The sequence below is a fragment of the Temnothorax nylanderi genome, unplaced genomic scaffold, assembly GCF_030848795.1.
Source record: "Temnothorax nylanderi isolate EJ_2023f unplaced genomic scaffold, tnyl_v1.0 TNYL_tig0114_pilon, whole genome shotgun sequence".
NCBI lineage: Eukaryota > Metazoa > Arthropoda > Insecta > Hymenoptera > Formicidae > Temnothorax > Temnothorax nylanderi.
The window spans coordinates 93351-112819 of record NW_027249176.1 but is presented as its reverse complement, the minus strand read 5'-3'; the positions used below and the strand labels follow the sequence as shown (position 1 = coordinate 112819).

Genomic DNA, 19469 nt, shown 5'->3' with positions numbered 1-19469 from the left:
GATTATTATTTTAACTACAATTCCTTAGTTTTTTGTTTACCTGGCTCGCAAACTTGCCAAGAAAATACATCACTTCCGGTAAAAATTTTAGTGTTTACCATATGCCCTGTGTTAAAAATGCGAATTTCAATACTGATATTTTTAAAATTTTTATCGTCAACCTATGCTAAAGTTTTGGGCATCGGTTCGTTGTGGTTCACTTTACAACATAATTTAATTTCATAAAGATCTGTCGTTTTATGATCGAGGTAAGAGCCTCCTTAAGCAATTTATCAGGGAGTTGGACAAGCGAAAATTATTATTATTATTATTATTGCTCGGGGACCAAAAAGATATCGGAGTCTATAAGTTTCGTAACGAGGATCATTTTTATCTATCTGATTGTAATTAGGATAATCAATGTCGAAGTCGGCAGGAATAGGTTTAAATGGAGGTGCGTTTTCAAGTTGTTGCAATTTCTGAAGGAGGGGGAGAGAATTTTGATTAGAAGTAATAGCTTGTTTGATCTGGAACCTAATTCGTTTGATTTGAACTCGTCTACCTCCTTTTTTCGTCATTCAGCCCGAGTTCTCGAAAATGAATTTTAAAGGTCGCCACACTCTTCGTCAGCGTAAAGGCCAAATTCACTTTCGGGAATTAATGACGATTATTGCAATTTCCAAGAATCAACCTCGTAATCGCCACACCTTTCGGCAGCGAAAGTACCAGTTCGCCACACTCTTCGTCAGCGAAAAGGACCGCGATCGCCACGCTCTTTGTCAGTGAAAACTGCGAGTCGAGTTTCAGGAGTAATTGATTGAGAATTTAATACAAGATGAGATTCCAGATTTCAAGCTTATTCTTTTCTCAAACTTATCTCACCTTTATTTTTCAGATCTTAGTACAAACTAAGTTCTGCGTGAAGCGCGGTCTTAAAATACAAGAGTACAGGGATTAAGTCCCAGCATCGAGCGCGAATGCTCGGACTTGAACGTACAGTCGAATGTCGGAAAGTGACTGTCTGAAGTTAAATAAGAGTTAGGAAAACGATTAAAGTCGAGAATGAAATAACAGGCCCGGAGCCAAAAACTATGTGCCGCTCTGCGGCGTTTTCCGCCCTTTTTATACCCGAAATGGCCAAAACCCCCCGTGCGAGATTCTCACCACTTCCTACGCGTCTTAAGGAGGGAGGTTTACTAGAAGTTTCTAGAAACGTAATTTTGGGTCCCATCTGGGCCTCAGCCTATCAACGGCCGTCCGATAACCGTAGGATAAACCAAACATTTGTATTGACCTGAGCGTTATTCGCTCGGAATTCTGAGCTAGCGTGCGTCGTCTAAAGCGTTTAAAAATTCCAACGTGTGTCGTCCGAAATTTTAGGATAAAATTTCCGTACGTAACACTATAATGCCAAAAAAATTATAAAAAATAATTACAAGCTTTTTATTACTTATATTAAAAATCTACAATATAGGTACCAAAGAGCTTGTAATCTATATTTTTTTAATAAAATTATTTACATTAGTTTAAAAGTGAAAATTGGAATATGGTATTCAAATTGAAATATAATTATTCACTCTATAAGCTCTAAAACTTATCAAATAATTATAAAGTATTAATTAATTATAATAAGCAGCTCGCGTATAGATATCCAGTTTATCTTAATGCTACCGTGTATACACTTGGCACAAGTCACATGACTCTCTTCTACAGACCATTTCGTTCAAAGTCGAATGGTAAGATATTCTCTCTTGAACAGTTATATGAAACGTAAATATTGTAGTACTTACATCTCATAACTGTTTTTCCGACTTATGTATATTATTGTCATATTATCATTGTATTGTAATTAGAGTTTCTGAGAACGGATATCTTCTGTAGGACAAATATATTTCGTCAACATTTCTCTGTCATTAAAACAATCTAAAGTTTTATTCTAAAGTGGGAATATTCATGATTATATGTATATATAATACATTAATACAAATATTAATATTAACATTTATTTATAAGGACTTATAAATAAATCTTAATTTTATAAATTCTTGTTTTAATCTTCTATTTTGTATCCTTGATGTAAAATAGTATATATAAAATCTTTACATAAAAGAATACTAATTTCTTTTTTAACTTTTTTTATGTCTATATATTTGTATCACATTGTTTTTTAAGGAAATTAGAGAATATGAACTAATAAATATGTTATGTGTTAAATTTTTCAACAATTTGAGATAAAGGAAGATTATCATCAAGATTGAAAAGACAAAGTTGAGTTTTTAAATAATAGTTTTAAATTTATAAAAATTTAAAAATACTCTTTTCTTCTTTTACGTTTTGTATATAATACAAACAATATAAATAATATTTAATACTTAAATGTAATTGTTGTTATTGATTACATTAATAATACCGACATAGCAAAAATGTTGTTCAGTGTAGGGGAAGCCCGGGTAAAACGAACGCCCTAGGCAAAGCGGATAGGCTTTTTTTTTGCTATCTATAGCGCATCTGTATTAGATAGCGCTACGAGTCTCTAAGCAGGAAGAAGGAGCGACCGGTCGCCGATATCATGGCAGTGCGAAAGAACTTGTGATGTCCAAGTTCGCGCCAAGTATGTAGATCCTTTGGGCAAATCGGACGGGGGCAAAGCGGATGAACCATATCTTCTTTACCCGGTCATAGGCCGGTATTCGTAGTCAGATTTTATATTTAAGACTGTCTTAAGTACAATCTTAAGATGTCATAAAGTGTCATAAACCAATCACAGAGCCGTATTAGCATCTTAAGACATTATACTTAAAACGGTCTTGAAATAAGAACGGACTATGAATACGGGCCATATTGTGACTGCTGTTTTTTTCTATTTTAAGATGGTTTTTCAATACAAACGTAAAACACCTCTATCAAGTTAGCCCCCCCACCATCGCAAAAAAAATCCGGACCTATTAAAAAAATTTAGTGCTATTTATGTGCTAATTTGTTGCTCTAGTCCGGATTTTGTTGCTCAAACCGTTTAGCAGGAAATCGCGATCGAAATGGGTGGGGCCAGCTTGTCGTCAAGCTAGCCCCCCCCCCCATAATAAAAAACCTATATAGAGTGCTCAAATCCAAAAAACAAATACACCAGAATTTGTTGCTTTTTTGTTGCTCCAAGATAGCGTGAAGACATTTTTGAAATATAACGTTTTTTTAGAAAATACGTATATCCGAATACTTAACAGACAGCACTATATTGACTACATCTTAAACAACGTTATATTTCCAAAATGTTTTCACGTTATCTTAAAGCAACAAATTCTGGTATAAACGTTTTTTCGATTTGAGAGCACTCTATATATTTTTTTCGCATGGGGGGGGGGGCCAGCTTGACACAAGTTCTAGCCCCACCACATACTAAAAAACACATATAGAGTGCTCAAATCCAAAAAGCATATACAGCAGAATTTGTTGCTTTTTTGTTGCTTTAAGATAGCGTAAACAAATTTTCGAAATATAAGGTTTTGTAAACAATGCCACTAATAAATACTGCATCTTCGACCGTTATCTACGACTTGGATGGCTAAAAACTAAGTAAAAGAATTTGTTGCTCGAATTCTTTTGTTATTTAAATATTATATGGACCGTGCCCTACCAGAATATGCAACATATGATTTTGTTGCTCGCCCTAACTGCAAATAAACAAATTATTTATCTTCGACCGTTATCTACGACTTGGATGGCTAAAAACTAAGTAAAAGAATTTGTCGCTCGGCTCTTTTTGGTATTAAAATGTTCTGTGGACCGTGCCCTGTCAGAATATGCAACTTGCGATTTTGTTGCTCGCCCCTAACTGCACATAAACAAATTATTTATCTCCGCGTCGACCGTTATCTACGACTTCGTTGACTAAAATTTAAGTAAAAGAATTTGTTGCTCGGGTCTTTTTGTTATTTAAATATTCTGTGGACCGTGCCCTACCAGAATATGCAACATACGATTTTGTTGCTCGCCCCTAACTGCAAATAAACAAATCGAAGTCGCAGATAACGGTCAATGCGGAGATAAATAATTTGTTTATTTGCAGTTAGGGGCGAGCAAAAAAATCATATGTTACATATTCTGGTAGGGCACGGTCCATAGAATATTTAAATAACAAAAAGACCCGAGCAACAAATTTCTTTACTAGTTTTTAGACATCGAAGTCGCAGATAACGGTCGACGCGGAGATAAATAATTTCTTTATTTGCAGTTAGGGGCGAGCAACAAAATCATATGTTGCATATTCTGGTAGGGCACGGTCCACAGAATTTTTTAAGACCAAAAAGAGCCGAGCAACAAATTCCTTTACTTAGTTTTTAGCCATCAAAGTCGTAGGTAACGGTCGACGCGGAGATAAATAATTTGTTTATGTGCAGTTAGGGGCGAGCAACAAAATCGCAAGTTGCATATTCTGGTAGGGCACGGTCCACAGAATATTTAAATAACAAAACGACCCGAGCAACAAATTCTTTTACTTAGTTTTTAGCCACGGAAGTCGTAGATAACGGTCGACGCGGAGGTAAATAATTTGTTTATTTGCAGTTAGGGGCGAGCAACAAAATCATATGTTGCATATTCTGGTAGGGCACGGTCCATATAATATTTAAATAACAAAAGAATTCGAGCAACAAATTCTTTTACTTAGTTTTTAGCCATCCAAGTCGTAGATAACGGTCGAAGATGCAGTATTTATTAGTGGCATTGTTTACAAAACCTTATATTTCGAAAATTTGTTTACGCTATCTTAAAGCAACAAAAAAGCAACAAATTGTATTTGTTTTTTGGATTTGAGTACTCTATATGTGTTTTTTAGTATGTGATGGGGCTAGAACTTGTGTCAAGCTGCCCCCCCCATGCGAAAAAAAATATATAGAGTGCTCTCAAATCGAAAAAACGTTTATACCAGAATTTGTTGCGATTTTGTTGCTCGCCCCTAACTGCACATAAACAAATTATTTATCTCCGCGTCGACCGTTACCTACGACTTTGATGGCTAAAAACTAAGTAAAGGAATTTGTTGCTCGGCTCTTTTTGGTCTTAAAAAATTCTGTGGACCGTGCCCTACCAGAATATGCAACATACGATTTTGTTGTGGCAAAACGGACAGTTTTTTTTGCTTTAATTGTTGATTGCAAAGAGGTTTAAATGTTTAACTTCTTTATTTTTTCTTATTTTATTTAAAAGTTGATTACTTTGAGAGGATTATTAGAATAAAAAAGGTTTCTGATCTCAATTTTATAATTGCGTCTTTTTTCTTGCCAAACCTTAACACATCCGCGCTGCCTGGACTTTTCCTAATTAATCTTTCCTCATCAAGTAGTGGAAAAGTTTAATTAAAAAATAAGAATTGTAACTTATCTAGAATCAATGATATTAAGTTGATATCTTGTTTATATTTGAAAATGTGCATTTATCGAAAGATTAGTCTTGTATTATTACCAGATGTTTATCACATTTAACTTTCATTGTTATATAATATAAAAATATGTTATATAATATAAAAATATAATAAAAATTGTTATATAATAATATGGTAATTTTTTAAAAGGACATTTTCGGATAAATATTTTGTTAATAATATATGTGCGTGTGTGTGTGTGGTGTATTTCAGATATCATTTACAAAATTTTTGTTTTTATATGAGCAAAATTAATTTTTACCTTGTATTAACAAGAAATTGTTCAGATTTTAATTTTATATTAAATAATAGTTTATTAATGTGAACAATTTTATACAATTACGGCTGCTTCATATTTTGAATAGCAATACATAGCTTAATAGCGTAAAATTTAAAATAATAGACATCACAGACGCGCGCTTCGCGCGCGCTATTTAGTTTTAACATTACACACAACTGTCAAAATATATACGATGACAGCTACTCATGAAGTAAGCACAGCGAGAGAACGAATCGACATCGCGGAAAAGCGACAACAATAAACTTCGTTAGATTCGAATATCGACTTTACATGCCTTTTTTAGATATGGAGGAACACAACTGTCAAAATATATACGATGACAGCTACTCATGAAGTAAGCACAGCGAGAGAACGAATCGACATCGCGGAAAAGCGACAACAATAAACTTCGTTAGATTCGAATATCGACTTTACATGCCTTTTTTAGATATGGAGGATGGATCGCGATTCGATAAAGTTATAAGATCAAAAGAGATTGATTTCGGAACACATCACAGTCGTATCTAACGTTAGTAACGTCTCTGTATAAATTCAATTGTTGTTTATAATCTTATCGCATATTTATTATCGAGAATAAATCAAGTTCTATACGCATGTAAAATACGCGTATGAAATCCGAAAGTGCACAGAAATGAATAAAAATGGCGAATAAATTACGGTAGAAATTAGGAAAACAACATATTTATTTGCATAATATATAATAAAGTAAAATGCAGTAATGTAACACTGTCAAAGCATGAACAACGTTAAATATTCTCAATGAGGGATAAAAGAGGTAGAAGTACACCAAAGCAAAACTTCAAACATGTCGCACGTAGCGCAATCATATCGCGATACGTTTATTTACGGTGAAGATATTTGAATGATCTGTAGGCCGTTGATTTAAATCATGGTGCTGGTGAAAATGAACGCAACAGTGCGGAAAACATATGCCAATAATTCTTTCGTTGATATCTCGGAGAAATTAGATTGATCTTTCAGACCTAGAAATAAAATTTGTTTAATTTAATACAATTTTGTTTAATTAAAGAAATATTAAAGTCTTATTTTAATCATACTTTTTTTATTATTAATAGAGGAGAGTCCCTTATTATGAGATAGGCTCCTAATATGAGGTAGCGAGGTTTCTGCTAAAAACTAATAAGACCCATCTGTTGGTTCCACCATGAACTTATTGCTCTTGGGGTGAAATCTATTTAGTGGAAAATTCATTAAATTTATTACATTTTTAAATTCTGCTTATAGACTTCCGGCAATCACATAAAATAAACTCGATATCTCATAATAGGGAATTTTCTTCTAATACATAAATATAGCGGTAAAATACAGAGGTGATGTTATATAAAAAAATAAACTCCATAATATGATTTTGAATAAATTATATTTACAAAGACAAAGTCATATTGCCAATTTAATTAATTAATTTTTTAATTTTATAAGTTAATTTATTTTTTATTAATATATGTAGACATACATATTGTCTTTGTATTATCAAAAAAAAATAGAGAGAGAGAGAGAGAGAGAGAGAGAGAGAGAGAGAGAGAGAGAGAGAGAGAGAGAGAGAGCTAGGGGAGAAAAGGAGAGGAAGATAGGAAGAAACAGATGAGATGTGAGATATGAATAATTAATGTCTTTTAAAAAATAGAATAATTAATGTCTTTTTTTACGACAAAAATAACTTTGTGAAACACTTACCGATACGTAAAAAGGTTATAATTATAACATTTATCATAGTGTGCCTAAAAATCAGAGTACATGATCTCTTGCGGTTTTTCGAATTTAATAGGTCGATAGACTGTGAATGATTGATCCCATCCACGCGGCGCTGTATTGTAATTTGTCAGATTGTGAAGGCTGGCCAATTTCGGTCCAGTATAATTGTTATTCTCGTACAGTTTGTTTCCTGAAAATTTTAAAACATTAAATATAAATCTGTGAATATAAACATATGATAGAAAAATTATTAAATATTACTAACTAATATATAATTTTAATATATGCATACATCTCATAAACCCAATTTTTTATATAATAAAGACAAAATGTACTTTACGTCCATTACCGTGTTTTTATTGTTTATACAAATAAATACAGACACCATGTATTTGATATTGAAGATAGTGAATTATATTAATATAAATTCTTAATTACCGCGTAAAAGAAATTAATCTCATTAAGAGAGAGACCTATTTTAAATTAAAACTCAAAAAGAAATATGGTTCCTATAGTACCTTGTAAGAAATTATTATATTTTAGAAAAGATTTTTTTTGGTATTTTTGTACTTTTATAATTCCCTATCTTTACATAACACGGGAAAAATTTCGTTTTTCGTATATAATTTAATAGTAATTTAATTCGTATATAATTTAATAATTAATTTTCATCAATCCGTTTGTTATAGGATTAGGAACATGTGCGTTAGAGATCGTTTTTGTACGTTTAGTGTGCGAAAGCGATAACATCAGAACTACAAAAGCGCATGCGTATTAACTTGCCTAATTCTGGATTAACGTCAACGAGTTTGCATTCTGGCGTGGTGGTGCCTAAAAGATTATCCAAAACCGGTGTGCTACGCAGATGTTTCTTAGTCTCGAGTATGTCCTCCTGCGAGGCGACCATCGAAAGCATCAGCGACTTCGCCTCGGGAGGCATCTCGGCCTCGGTGTTGACGAATCTCGTGCCGTTGGCATAAAGGGCCTCCAATTCCTGCGAGGTGGTCGAATGACGTCGAGTACCCGAGTACTCGTCCTCGAACGCGATTGAGTACTCGCTGCTGTCGCAACAGTTCAACAGGGCGGACGGCGCGGAATTTCCGCGATCTATAGATCCCGCCTCGTTCTGATAATCTTCGGAGTCGGTGTCATCCGTCGTATATTCGCTCTCGTCAGTGGAAACGTAGCCGTTGCATCGGGACTGTAGTTTCGCTGATCCTTCGTAGCTCTCGTGTGCACTGCATAATTGACCGTTGCACTGCAGTTTCCTTTCGTAGCTTCCACGTGTGTCGTACAATCGGTTGTTACATTGGGACTGCAGTTTCGCGGATCCTTCGTAGTTTCCGCGTGCGCTATATAATTGGATTAAAATGGATTCTCGATTTGATTTCGCGAAACTTTGATCTCCTTTATCTAAAGAGAGATATACTACATCTACATGTGACTGCAATTGCTAGTAAAAATATAAACGAAAGATAAACATACTTCATCGAACTTCGTTGAACTACGGACTGTTATGAATAACAATATCACGAATGACATCTTGTGTCTATCACATTTGCAATTGAAATAGCAGATTAAAATATGCATTGCTAAAAAAGTACACATAGCGCGACATCAAACAAACAACTCAAATTTCCTCCACCATTTACGTCAATTATCGGAGAATGATTTGAATAATTACGTTATCGTTAAGAAACACTAAAATAAAATATAAAAGGCTTTTTGGTACATTATTATTTATTAAAACCGAAGAATCCATCATTCTCACCGTGCGTATCTCTCCTCCTCGTTGTTAAACTTGATAGAATTTTTCGTCTCAAAGAAACGCGCTATGCCATTATCCAACGGACACTGCTGTACGATTGGAATGATCCTTGGACTGATCTGCTTGTATTGCAAAACCGGTCTACAGGTTTTCTCGAATTCTTGTATCAGTTGCTTCACTGGCACAGGAGTGTATCCGTTTTCCTCATTGTTATTCTGCATCTGTCTGTCGCTTTGTTGCTTATTCCCGATCTTGTTGTCAATTACGTTATCGTACTTGTTATCGTAACGCTGTTGAATTCTCGTGCCTCTGCCATTGTAGCTCCGCGCATTACAAACGTCAGGTTTTTTCGGCGACTGATAATTGTTGTTAATATATCTATTATTGTTACTTGCGACAGCGTGATTATTGGCCATGTTAGTGCGCCGATTGTTAGTAGATTCGAAAACGGTACGACGAGATTTCTCGACGATGGGCGACCGTGAATGATCGGAAGGAAAATCGGAATCTGTGCCCACCGCAATTTCCCGCAGGTAAATCTTTTTTATCTCGCTCGAATGGCCGCATCGATTAGCGTTACAGTGCCTGTCTGCAACTCGCAAATCGAAATTGATACAGCGGAGCATAGCAACTGGAAAAAGCTTTGTTACAGGATTAAGCATACCTAAAGTGTCTTTCCGAAGAATTAGAGGAAACTATATACATATACTTGAAAAGATTTTAAAAATAGTATAAAAGAAAAAAATTTGTCAAAATAAAATGTAAAAATAAAACTTGTATTTAATTACAGTTTAATTACTTTATATAATTAATATTAAAGATCGGACCTCTATTTGTAAAAAGAAATGTAAGATTTCAAATTTTTATAAATCTGTTCTCTTATAATTTATTATAGGGGGAAGCCCGGGCAAAACGAACGCCCTAGGCAAAGCGGATAGGCTTTTTTTTCGCTCATCTATATTAGATAGCGCTGTGAGTCTTTAGCAGGAAGAAGGAGCGACCGGTCGCCGATGTCATGGCAATGCGAAAGAACAAGTGATTGCTCTTGTATGTTTTTTTTTTTTTTTGCCAAACTTTAACACATCCGCGCTGCCCGGGCTTCCCCTATGTCTGTTTTAGCACAAATACTTTAATTGCGTTATCTAAATATCTTTAATGTTGTATATGCTTGGCAACAAAAATGCTTTAATGTGTTATTTTATCGTGAGATTAGATGTTTACCTTGAAATGCACTTAATCTCTGTACTCATCAAACGTTATAAAAAAACACGATCGACATCGAAAGATACGATTTTTTGTTTATCTCAGATATATCGCAGAAGTGTCAAGCGCGCGCGCGCGCTTTCTGTTGATTAAATAACATCGATAACGATTGCCAATTAGAACGTTAAAGATCGTTCAACTCGAGCTCTCTAAGTATCCGATCCAACATTGATCTCTATTTCGGAGGCGTGTCAAGCACCTCGAAATTCTAGAACACTTCCTCGCTCATATAAGTCTGATAGAAAAAAGAGGATAAAACTTTTTAAAAAATTCTTCTACTTTATTTATACGATTAAATCGTATTTATTTCTTCTTTTTATAATAATTATTGTATTTATATTATGTTATTATAGCTCTTCTTATATATTATGTATTTTTATTTTGTATTATATGTATTATATTTATTAAAAAACAATAAAATTTCAAAATTGAAAAATAAGATATAAAATGTAAGACACTGTAAGAAATCAAGATTCTTGAAAAAAATGTGAAGAAAAATATAACTAAAAAGTTCTAAGTACATGATTATACAGTCTCAGAAAATCTCTAGCGTATTCTCTGCATTGTAAAATAACATGATTTTTCTTGGGAAAAAAATAAATATTGACGTTGTGTAAATACATACATAATAGGTCTGTTTTTTATTGCTGCACTGCTGAACTAGTGCAATAAGTTAGAGTGGGACAAGTATATTTTGTTTCACTCTAGCTTTTACTGCAATAGTGTGCACTAGTTCAGCAGTGCAGCAATAAAAAACAGACCTAATGTCAAGCGACATCGTGTAATAAATTCCGACCTCGGCTTTCGAAAGACTTTGTTGACATTGATATTCGCTCGTAATTTTAAAACATTTTGGAGAGAATAGAGAAAACAGGCCTCGCCGTTTGCCAACGCCGTTGGCTAAATCTGCCAAGTGAGATCACCTTGCATTTGAGATTATTATTCTGTCCATCATTGAATTGTGTTTACGCACCTGTTATCGGGATATTCGCGTTGTCAAGGGAGATATCCACTGTAAAAGGATTATAAAATGATTTGTCAATGCTCGAAACCGGCGTACGCGGTGTCAGCGAAGGCGTCATGAACTTTGCGTTACCATTAATTTCCTGAAATCACAATTGTTTACCCTTTATAATGCAAAATATCATTACTTTTTTAAAATTACGAAAATTTATTCCAGCTTTTACAGAACAAAACATTATGAACTTCCTTGAAATTGAAAAATATATTATTCTATTTATTTATTTTAAGCTTTTTAATGCAGATACTATTATAAGAATTTAAATTTATAAAATAAAATAGAAAATTATTATTCTACGGGTGAATAAATTGTTAAAATAAATATACAATAAGAAATTTTACTACTTACTAATTTTTCTGGATATGTTGGCGTCTTCGGTGTGACAGGCGTATTGGGTGTCTGTGGCTGTTCTTGGTCCACCACCCACTTTTCCGATCTTTTTCTACGTTTCGCAAATATCTCGGCACCTGTGAATTGTTTTGGCAACGCTATGTTATATGCATATTATATATATAGCAATAATTTTGTATTTATATAGTTGAAGATATTTCTCATAGCAAACAAGTGTCTTATCACATATTGTTATGTGAACCAAATTTTTGTTATATTAACTAAAGAATTTGTTTGCCCATATCCAAACAAGGATTTAGTTGATTCAACGAAATGGGTTTCTCAGTGTATTATATTATTATATTATTACGTTTATCTATACTATTATTATAAAGCAACAGAGTTTGCAGCCTTTTTTGTTCGCTATGATCTCGGAAATTATTTGACCGAATTTTTACCAAAAGTATATGAAATAGGGGTAGAATTTTCCGGGGAATGTTATAGAGTGTATATTTTTGCGTTACCGATTTTTTGGAAACCGGTTTTTTTAATTCTTCTAATTTTTCGAGAAATAATTGACCGAATTTTAAAGAATTGTACATAAAACAGGGGTAGAATTTTCCGGGGAGTGCCATAAAGTGTATAATTTTTTGTTACCGATCTTTTTGGAAACCGGTATCAGAAGTTTTTCGAATTAGCCTTTTTTTTGTTCGCTATGATCTCGGAAACCAATGGACCGAATTTTTACTAAAAGTATATGAAATAGGGGTAGAATTTCCCGGGGAGTGTTATAGAGTGTATAGTTTTTTGTTACCGATTTTCTGGAAACCGGTTTTTTTAATTTTTCTAATTTTTCGAGAAATAATTGACCGAATTTTAAAGAATTGTATATAAAATAGGGGTAGAATTTCCCGGGGAGTGCTATAAACTGTATAGTTTTTCGTTACCGATCTTTTTAGGAACCGGTATCTTTTTGGAAATTGGTTACGAAATTTTTCCAATTTTTTAGGAAATAATTGAGTGAATCTCAAAGTATTGTATACGACGGAATTGCATTTCAGTCGATAAAAAAGTAATATTTTTCAATTTATAGCATTTTAGAGAGAGAGAGAGAGGGGGGGAAGGGGAGAGAGAGGGAGAGGGGGAGAGAAAGAGAGAAGGGGAAAGAGAGAGGGAGAGAGAGGAAGAGAGAGAGAGAGAGAGAGAGAGAGAGAGAGGGGGGGAGAGAGGGAGAGAGGGAGAGAGAGAGAGAGGGGGGAAGAGAGAGAGAGGGGGGAGAGGGCGAGAGGGAGAGGGAGAAAGAGAGAGGGAGAGGGCGAGAAGGAGTGGGAGGGGGAGGGGGAAAAGGAGAGAGAGAGTCTTATTACATATGTCCTCCGGGGCGAACCCCGGGTAACCAGCTAGTATTACATAAAATATTATGTAATGTTATATATTTTATGTAATCTTAACATACATAATTTTGATATTACAATTAGCTCACGTCAGTTAAATGGACGACACTTACCGCGTCCTTTTTGATTGTTCAAATCGCGGACGATATCAAAGAGCTTCTCAGGATTTTTCGGTACCGATGCGATATTGACTTCTTCACCTAACGCCTGAATGCCGTGAATATCCAGCACTTTCCCGCATGGATTCATCATGCATTTGAGGGGTAGTTTTTCCTATTAGAAGAAATTTTAATTTACAGTAGATGTGGTGTGTGTGTGTGTGTGTGTGTGTGTGTGTGTGTGTGTGTGTGTGTGTGCGTGTGCGTGTGCGTGTGCGTGTGCGCGTGTGCGCGTGCGCGTGCGTGCGTGTGTGTGTTTGTGTGTGTGTGTGTGTGTGTGTGTAGATGCAGAAAATTCAACGTTGCACACTATGCTTTTACCTTATGAATCGTCGTGGTTTCTTCTTCGTCCTCGACACCTGCGAAATACTATCTATTATATCGTGCAAATTATGTATACGTTTTGGATAATGTAAACACAAAATTCTTCGAACGAGAACGCGACAAATTTTTACATAATGCGACAGTTTTAATGTAGAAATAAATTATATGAAAAATTTTGATACATACCATTGCCGTCGTGGATCCATTTAACAGATCGCTTTTTTCTATTCACGTACATGGACTGTCCTTTGCTTTTCACATTTTTCACATCGCTGAGCGAATGCGAAATTCGACGTGCAAGCTCGACCTGATCCTCGACCGTAGGATGCGTCGGTGCGTAAAAATACGAGGACGCAAACATTTTCTCTGAAAATGAATTTTGAACGTTGTCTTAATCTCAATAAATGTGTATCTATTTCTTCCAGATACTTCAGATATTATATATCATATTTAATCCATCCAAAGAAAATTCCTTAAAATATTTGTTATTGTAAAAGGTAATTCTGTTGTTAATTATATCAAAAGGCACGTACTATTTTTTGATTGTAATAGCTCTTGAGAGTCTGATGCTGGAGTAAGTAGCTTTTGCAAATTAATCGGTGTACTCTCGCCCCCTTCCTGCAAGTAAAACATTAATTGTTACGCAAATTTATATCGATGAAACAGAACCAACGAAACCATATGTGTGAAAAATCCTAAAATTTGTAATTTTTCTTTTTGGCCTTGAATTTTCTGATGAATTTGTACTCAATTATTTTTTTTACAAAAATGACCGAGAAGTCAATAACCTTGAATTATAAATAATTTATAATAACGTTTAGAATTTTGAAATCATCATTTTTAAGTAAAATTTGTCTTATAAGAAGATTAGTTTACAGTTCTAGAAATAAATATATTTAATCAAGTTGATGTCTTAAGACTTAAGAAAATCGGTTTTAAACTTATTCAATTTATAAATGAAAGTATTAGACCTAGTCTACAATTAGTCGTATGTCGGAGTCCAATGAAGATGGTCCAATAAAGAAAATTAGTTTTCGAAAAAGAAATTCTCTCATTGGACCATCGGCTACGTTCCGACATCTGACTCCCGACATACGACTGATTGTAGATCTTAGTCTAAGGCCGGTATTCATAGTCAGTTATTATTTCAAGACCATCTTAAGTAATGTCTTAAGATGCTAATACGGCTCTGTGATTGGCTGATGACATCTTAAGACTGTACTTAAGATGGTGTTAAATATAAGAATCGATTATGAATACCGGCCTAAGGATGAATAATAGATTGGTCACATATACGAATTGTGACTTCTAAAGTGGTGTAGAGCTTCAAAAACGTCAAGCTTGAACGTGTTTCTTTTTTCAACGAATCCTCCAAAGTTTTGCAAGTTAAAACGACTCCACTCACCATGCCGAAGTGCAATATTTTTGAAGTGAGATTCTCGAGAAAGTTCCTTTTAACCGGATCGTGTCTGTCGGACGGCTTGTAACCGCGCGAACGTATTACAACATTGTCTGCCGATACGCTACGCTGCAGATAATTCTTCTCCTGTAGGGATCCGCTGTATTTCACGCTGCACTTGTACTCCGCATCCTTGGAGCACGTGAGCCCATACGAGGTGTTGCTCAGAACGTTACGCTTGGCGTTTGCCGTAACGTGTCTGCGGACATTTGAAACGTTCGCAATGCGATGCGGATCCTCCATTTACGCAAACTCTACGAGATTTCGCGATGACCGTACAAACATAAAGTATAACGGAAACCGTACAGATAAAGAGAAACTTTCGTAAATTCGTGTGTAGAAGAGTGATGATTTTTTAAAAGATTATTTTAGATAAGAAAATATTAAATGTAAACTTCATTCTAAATATCTTAAATTTTATTTGAAAACTTCAAATTATTTTAAATTAAAAATTTGACTTTAGTTATGTCACTAATTGTAGTTAACTTATTATAAAAATTTATTGCCAATTCTTAAAAAATTAAATTTGTTATCATACCAATAAAATTTTATATTTTGTAATTACGTTACAACGTAAAATAATTATCTGATTTTTGACAATACATTAATGTTAGTTAATTATTGCCGGATTTATCTCGCAATGATATTACTACTACACTACACGGAGAGAATTTTCTCTTAAAATTTACCCTGAAATCATGGTAGTTGTGGGACAACATGTACCACCAAGAATTTTATGCGAGCTATTCTGATTAATATCTACCATAATAAAAAATATTAATATTTATTACATTAAAATATAAAATATGTTTGATTAATTTTACTAAAATATATCTAGAAAATTTCAAGAATTTTTTTAAATTTACCAATCTGCTTGGTAATTTTTATCACGTTGTTTGTAAAATGTCTTTTGTATATTTCAAAAATTCCTTGGTTGCCAAGTTGTCCCAAGTTTGTAGTGAATTTAAGGATAAAATATAACAAAAAATTTTCTCCGTGTATCGGCCTGAAAAATTGCGATGATAAAGTTTCTAACTACATAATTTTCTTTCAATTAAAAATTGTTAAAACAGTGTTATTTTTTAATAAAAAATAAGATATTAATTGGAATGTTTAGTACTATTATTAAATAATGAAAATAAAAATATCTTTTGACACTTGTAAGAAGGCAAACGCGATAATTTTTTCATTTCAGTAATGTATGTCGAAAAATTATAAAATTACAATCGCTATTTTTCTTATTCTGAATGAGATTTAAAATCAGAAATCGTACAAGTTTATTAAAATTGCACCTTCAATTCTTGATTCTAAATTTGCGAATGTTTACATTGTTTTCTTGTAGCAAGCGGCAGAAATATATTTAGCAACGTCAGTACGTTCAGTGTGCAGAAACATCGTGTTCATCCGATCTTGAATTTTCGACATCGCGATATCTGATCAATTGTACAAGATATGTAAGAGAGAGAGAGAGAGAGAGAGAAAAAGAGAAACGTAAGAGTCTGCCCGGGCCGACATGCCGTAGAGCTCGGCAAAGCTTTTTTGACTACGAGAATTGGTTACCTTCCAAGCAGCCAATTAATTCCGCGTCGCGGTATTGGCAGTGGTACAACGAGCTCTGTGTAAAAGAAACGCTAAATTTATCTGTTGTAACGTAATACGCAGTAACAGTTCGAAAGCAGTCGCCCTTGCCGCGCACGCGATCGGCATCGTATCCATTTGCTATTGCGTATAAAAAACCCGACAACAATGCACAATAATACAATATTATTTTTGATAGATAAATAATTAGTCTTATTCTCCAGTCCGGATGCAAACTTTGTATAATTATGTTTAATAGGCAATCAGCAAAATTTTACGATACACATGTATGTATACATATATCTATTTTAATACTAATTTAATAAGATTTACATTAATATTAACGTATATATGTATTGCCTCCTGTTAATTTGTCTAGAAAAATAATATGGCGCGGTTCAATTCTCACAACGCAATCGATACTTCGCTTTAAATAGATTGTTTGGGTAGAAGTTTGAGAGTTTCTTCGAAGCCGGTCAGGCTGTTCGCGGTACTGAAATTTCGAGAAAGTTTTAACGGATCAAACTTCGACCATTGATAACTTAATTTGGATAACAATTCGCAAGCGTTTAATTGACAAAGCGATTGGAAAGGAAAAACACGTAATTCTCGAAAAAAATGCATTAATTATCATATAAAATATTCCGAGACAAATTAAAAATTGTGTTAATCGTTTTTCAAAATAGTATTCTTATTTTTTCCAGCCACCGAGTAGATTATAAACAGCTAAGTTATTTCGATATCGAATTTATAAACACGAGTCTTTAGAATAATTCCTAACTGTCAACTTCGATTATTACTCCATAATTTTGTCAAAATGCACATTTTCTATTTATTTAAAAGTTTGCGATGACGCGCTCTCTTTCTCTCCCTCTCTCTCTGTCTTTCTCTCTCTTCCAACATTTCATAACATATTGCTGTCACTAAAATTTCCCCTGTACAGTTACCGCAATTGGAAAACATGTCACGATTAACTTAGCATTCATCAACCACGGAAAAATAGCCACATTGATAGACACATTTCTGATATCACTCTCTCGGGGAAATCCTCTTTCGCAAACGATAACGATGATAAATTTATAAAAAAAAGACGAAAGAAGAGAAAGAAGAAAAAACCACGACTCGGGTAACTCGCACTCTCTCTCCCTCTCTCTCTCGTCCCCATTTTCTCCCAGGTTGACAGAGACATTGCGAACAGAGATTTTACTTATCAAACGATGCTCTCCTCATCGCGACGTGCACGCACACAGAAAGTAGGTCGTCTCCCTTCTTCGCCTACACTTTGTTTTCCTTCGTTACCCGCGATTTATTTTTCCCACGGCTTTACGTAATGCGCGACACCCCGGCCTACACACTTTGCCGGAGGTGGTCAGAGTCCGCCTGAACTCGACGACGAGGGCTCCCTCGTCGCGGCAGGCGAATCTCGCATCTTGCAAAACGCTCCCTGGCACGCACCGGCCGTTCAAACACGAGAGTCAGCGTACCAGAAGGAGTCACCGCCGCTGCTACCGCCGCCACCGCCGCCGCTGCAACGCTCAGGGGCCAACGACTACGGGCCGGTTCATTGATAGAACAGAGATGAGAAAAGGGAGTAACGAGAAGAGCGAGAGAGAGAAATGGAACTTATTTTTATATCGAGCGAACTGCCGTGCGAATCGTCGCGGATCTCCATCAGGTACCTCGCGACTCTAGTAGCGTGCAAAATGATCTCTCCCCGAAAGAAAGGTCATTGCCCGAACGCGGTATATCGGTTCGTATAACGATAACGATCGCTTCACCTACATACGTGAACGGGTATATCTTCCGGGACGGAATCGACCGTGTTGGCGAGAGAAGTGTCACTTCCGTGGTGGCGGAGGTCTCTCTCGATGCCTTCTCCACGGCTCTAGACTGGTACTATCGAGAAAATCCGCCTCGTGCCCTTCTCTTCACCATAAAGACCCGATCCGAGATAGTCGAGCCCAATGAGGCGGGGTCCGCAACTTATATGCGATGAATTACAAACACGGCCGGCACACACGGCGCTTTATAATAGCGCCCAAACTGTCGTCTATACAGCGCCTGCTTGCCGACTGGCTTGGGACGCCTTTCGATAAAAATAGATCATCAGAAAGCGACACCTCAAGATCCGAGCCGAGCCAACGGGTTGTCCGTTATGGCACGTCCGTACGGCGTCGTGTACACAGCAAAGTGGTAGCTGTGCTTGTTACCACGCGAACACCTGCGGGTCACCAAACTGAAGACATTTAAAGTACGACCTTTGCGGCTTACCTCGTCTTCCCCGCGTCGGGGACGAATTATTCTGTAATTATTACATATTAACTCGAAAGATAATGACGAAGATTTATTACAATGTATTTCAAAATATAAACAAATTGCATAGGTATTATATTGTTTATATACATTTGTTTAGATACGTGATCATTAACCCCGGAATGATCTTGCACCTACTCATCCCTAATCGTCATTACTTACGTGTTATCCGTATTTTCTCTCAAAATCTTTATTCTATTGTTGGCTATTTCGTGTTTCTTGTTTTTCTTAGACTTCCTCATCTTACTTTTTAGTTTTTCTATTTCCGTTTTAGATTCCGCTTGTTTTAGTCGAAACTCAAGTTTGTTATGTCATTATTACTTTTTCTTTGCATTTTGTTCATCTATATATATAGTTTATATTTCTTTAATTTTTTCAAAGGTACATAATTGAGCTCTTTTTCTTCTTCGTGAAAATTTTAAGTTTCTGAGACATGAAGTTTAACGCGTGGA

The 19469-nt window shown here is 35.2% G+C and overlaps 1 protein-coding gene across 1 annotated transcript; it reads right to left on the bottom strand.

The window, feature by feature from the left end:
- Positions 1 to 6361: 6361 nt before the first annotated feature.
- On the bottom strand, positions 6362 to 18181 carry LOC139776186 (uncharacterized). The gene is made up of 12 exons (XM_071712714.1): positions 17912 to 18181; positions 15073 to 15325; positions 14201 to 14285; positions 13854 to 14033; positions 13665 to 13702; positions 13299 to 13458; positions 11810 to 11928; positions 11414 to 11546; positions 9181 to 9766; positions 8193 to 8761; positions 7392 to 7599; positions 6362 to 6679 (listed from the first exon to the last, which is right to left on the bottom strand). Exons 1-11 carry the CDS (start codon positions 17932 to 17934, stop codon positions 7436 to 7438), a joined length of 2310 nt encoding a protein of 769 aa, XP_071568815.1. The 5' UTR covers positions 17935 to 18181; the 3' UTR covers positions 6362 to 6679; positions 7392 to 7435.
- Positions 18182 to 19469: the final 1288 nt, after the last annotated feature.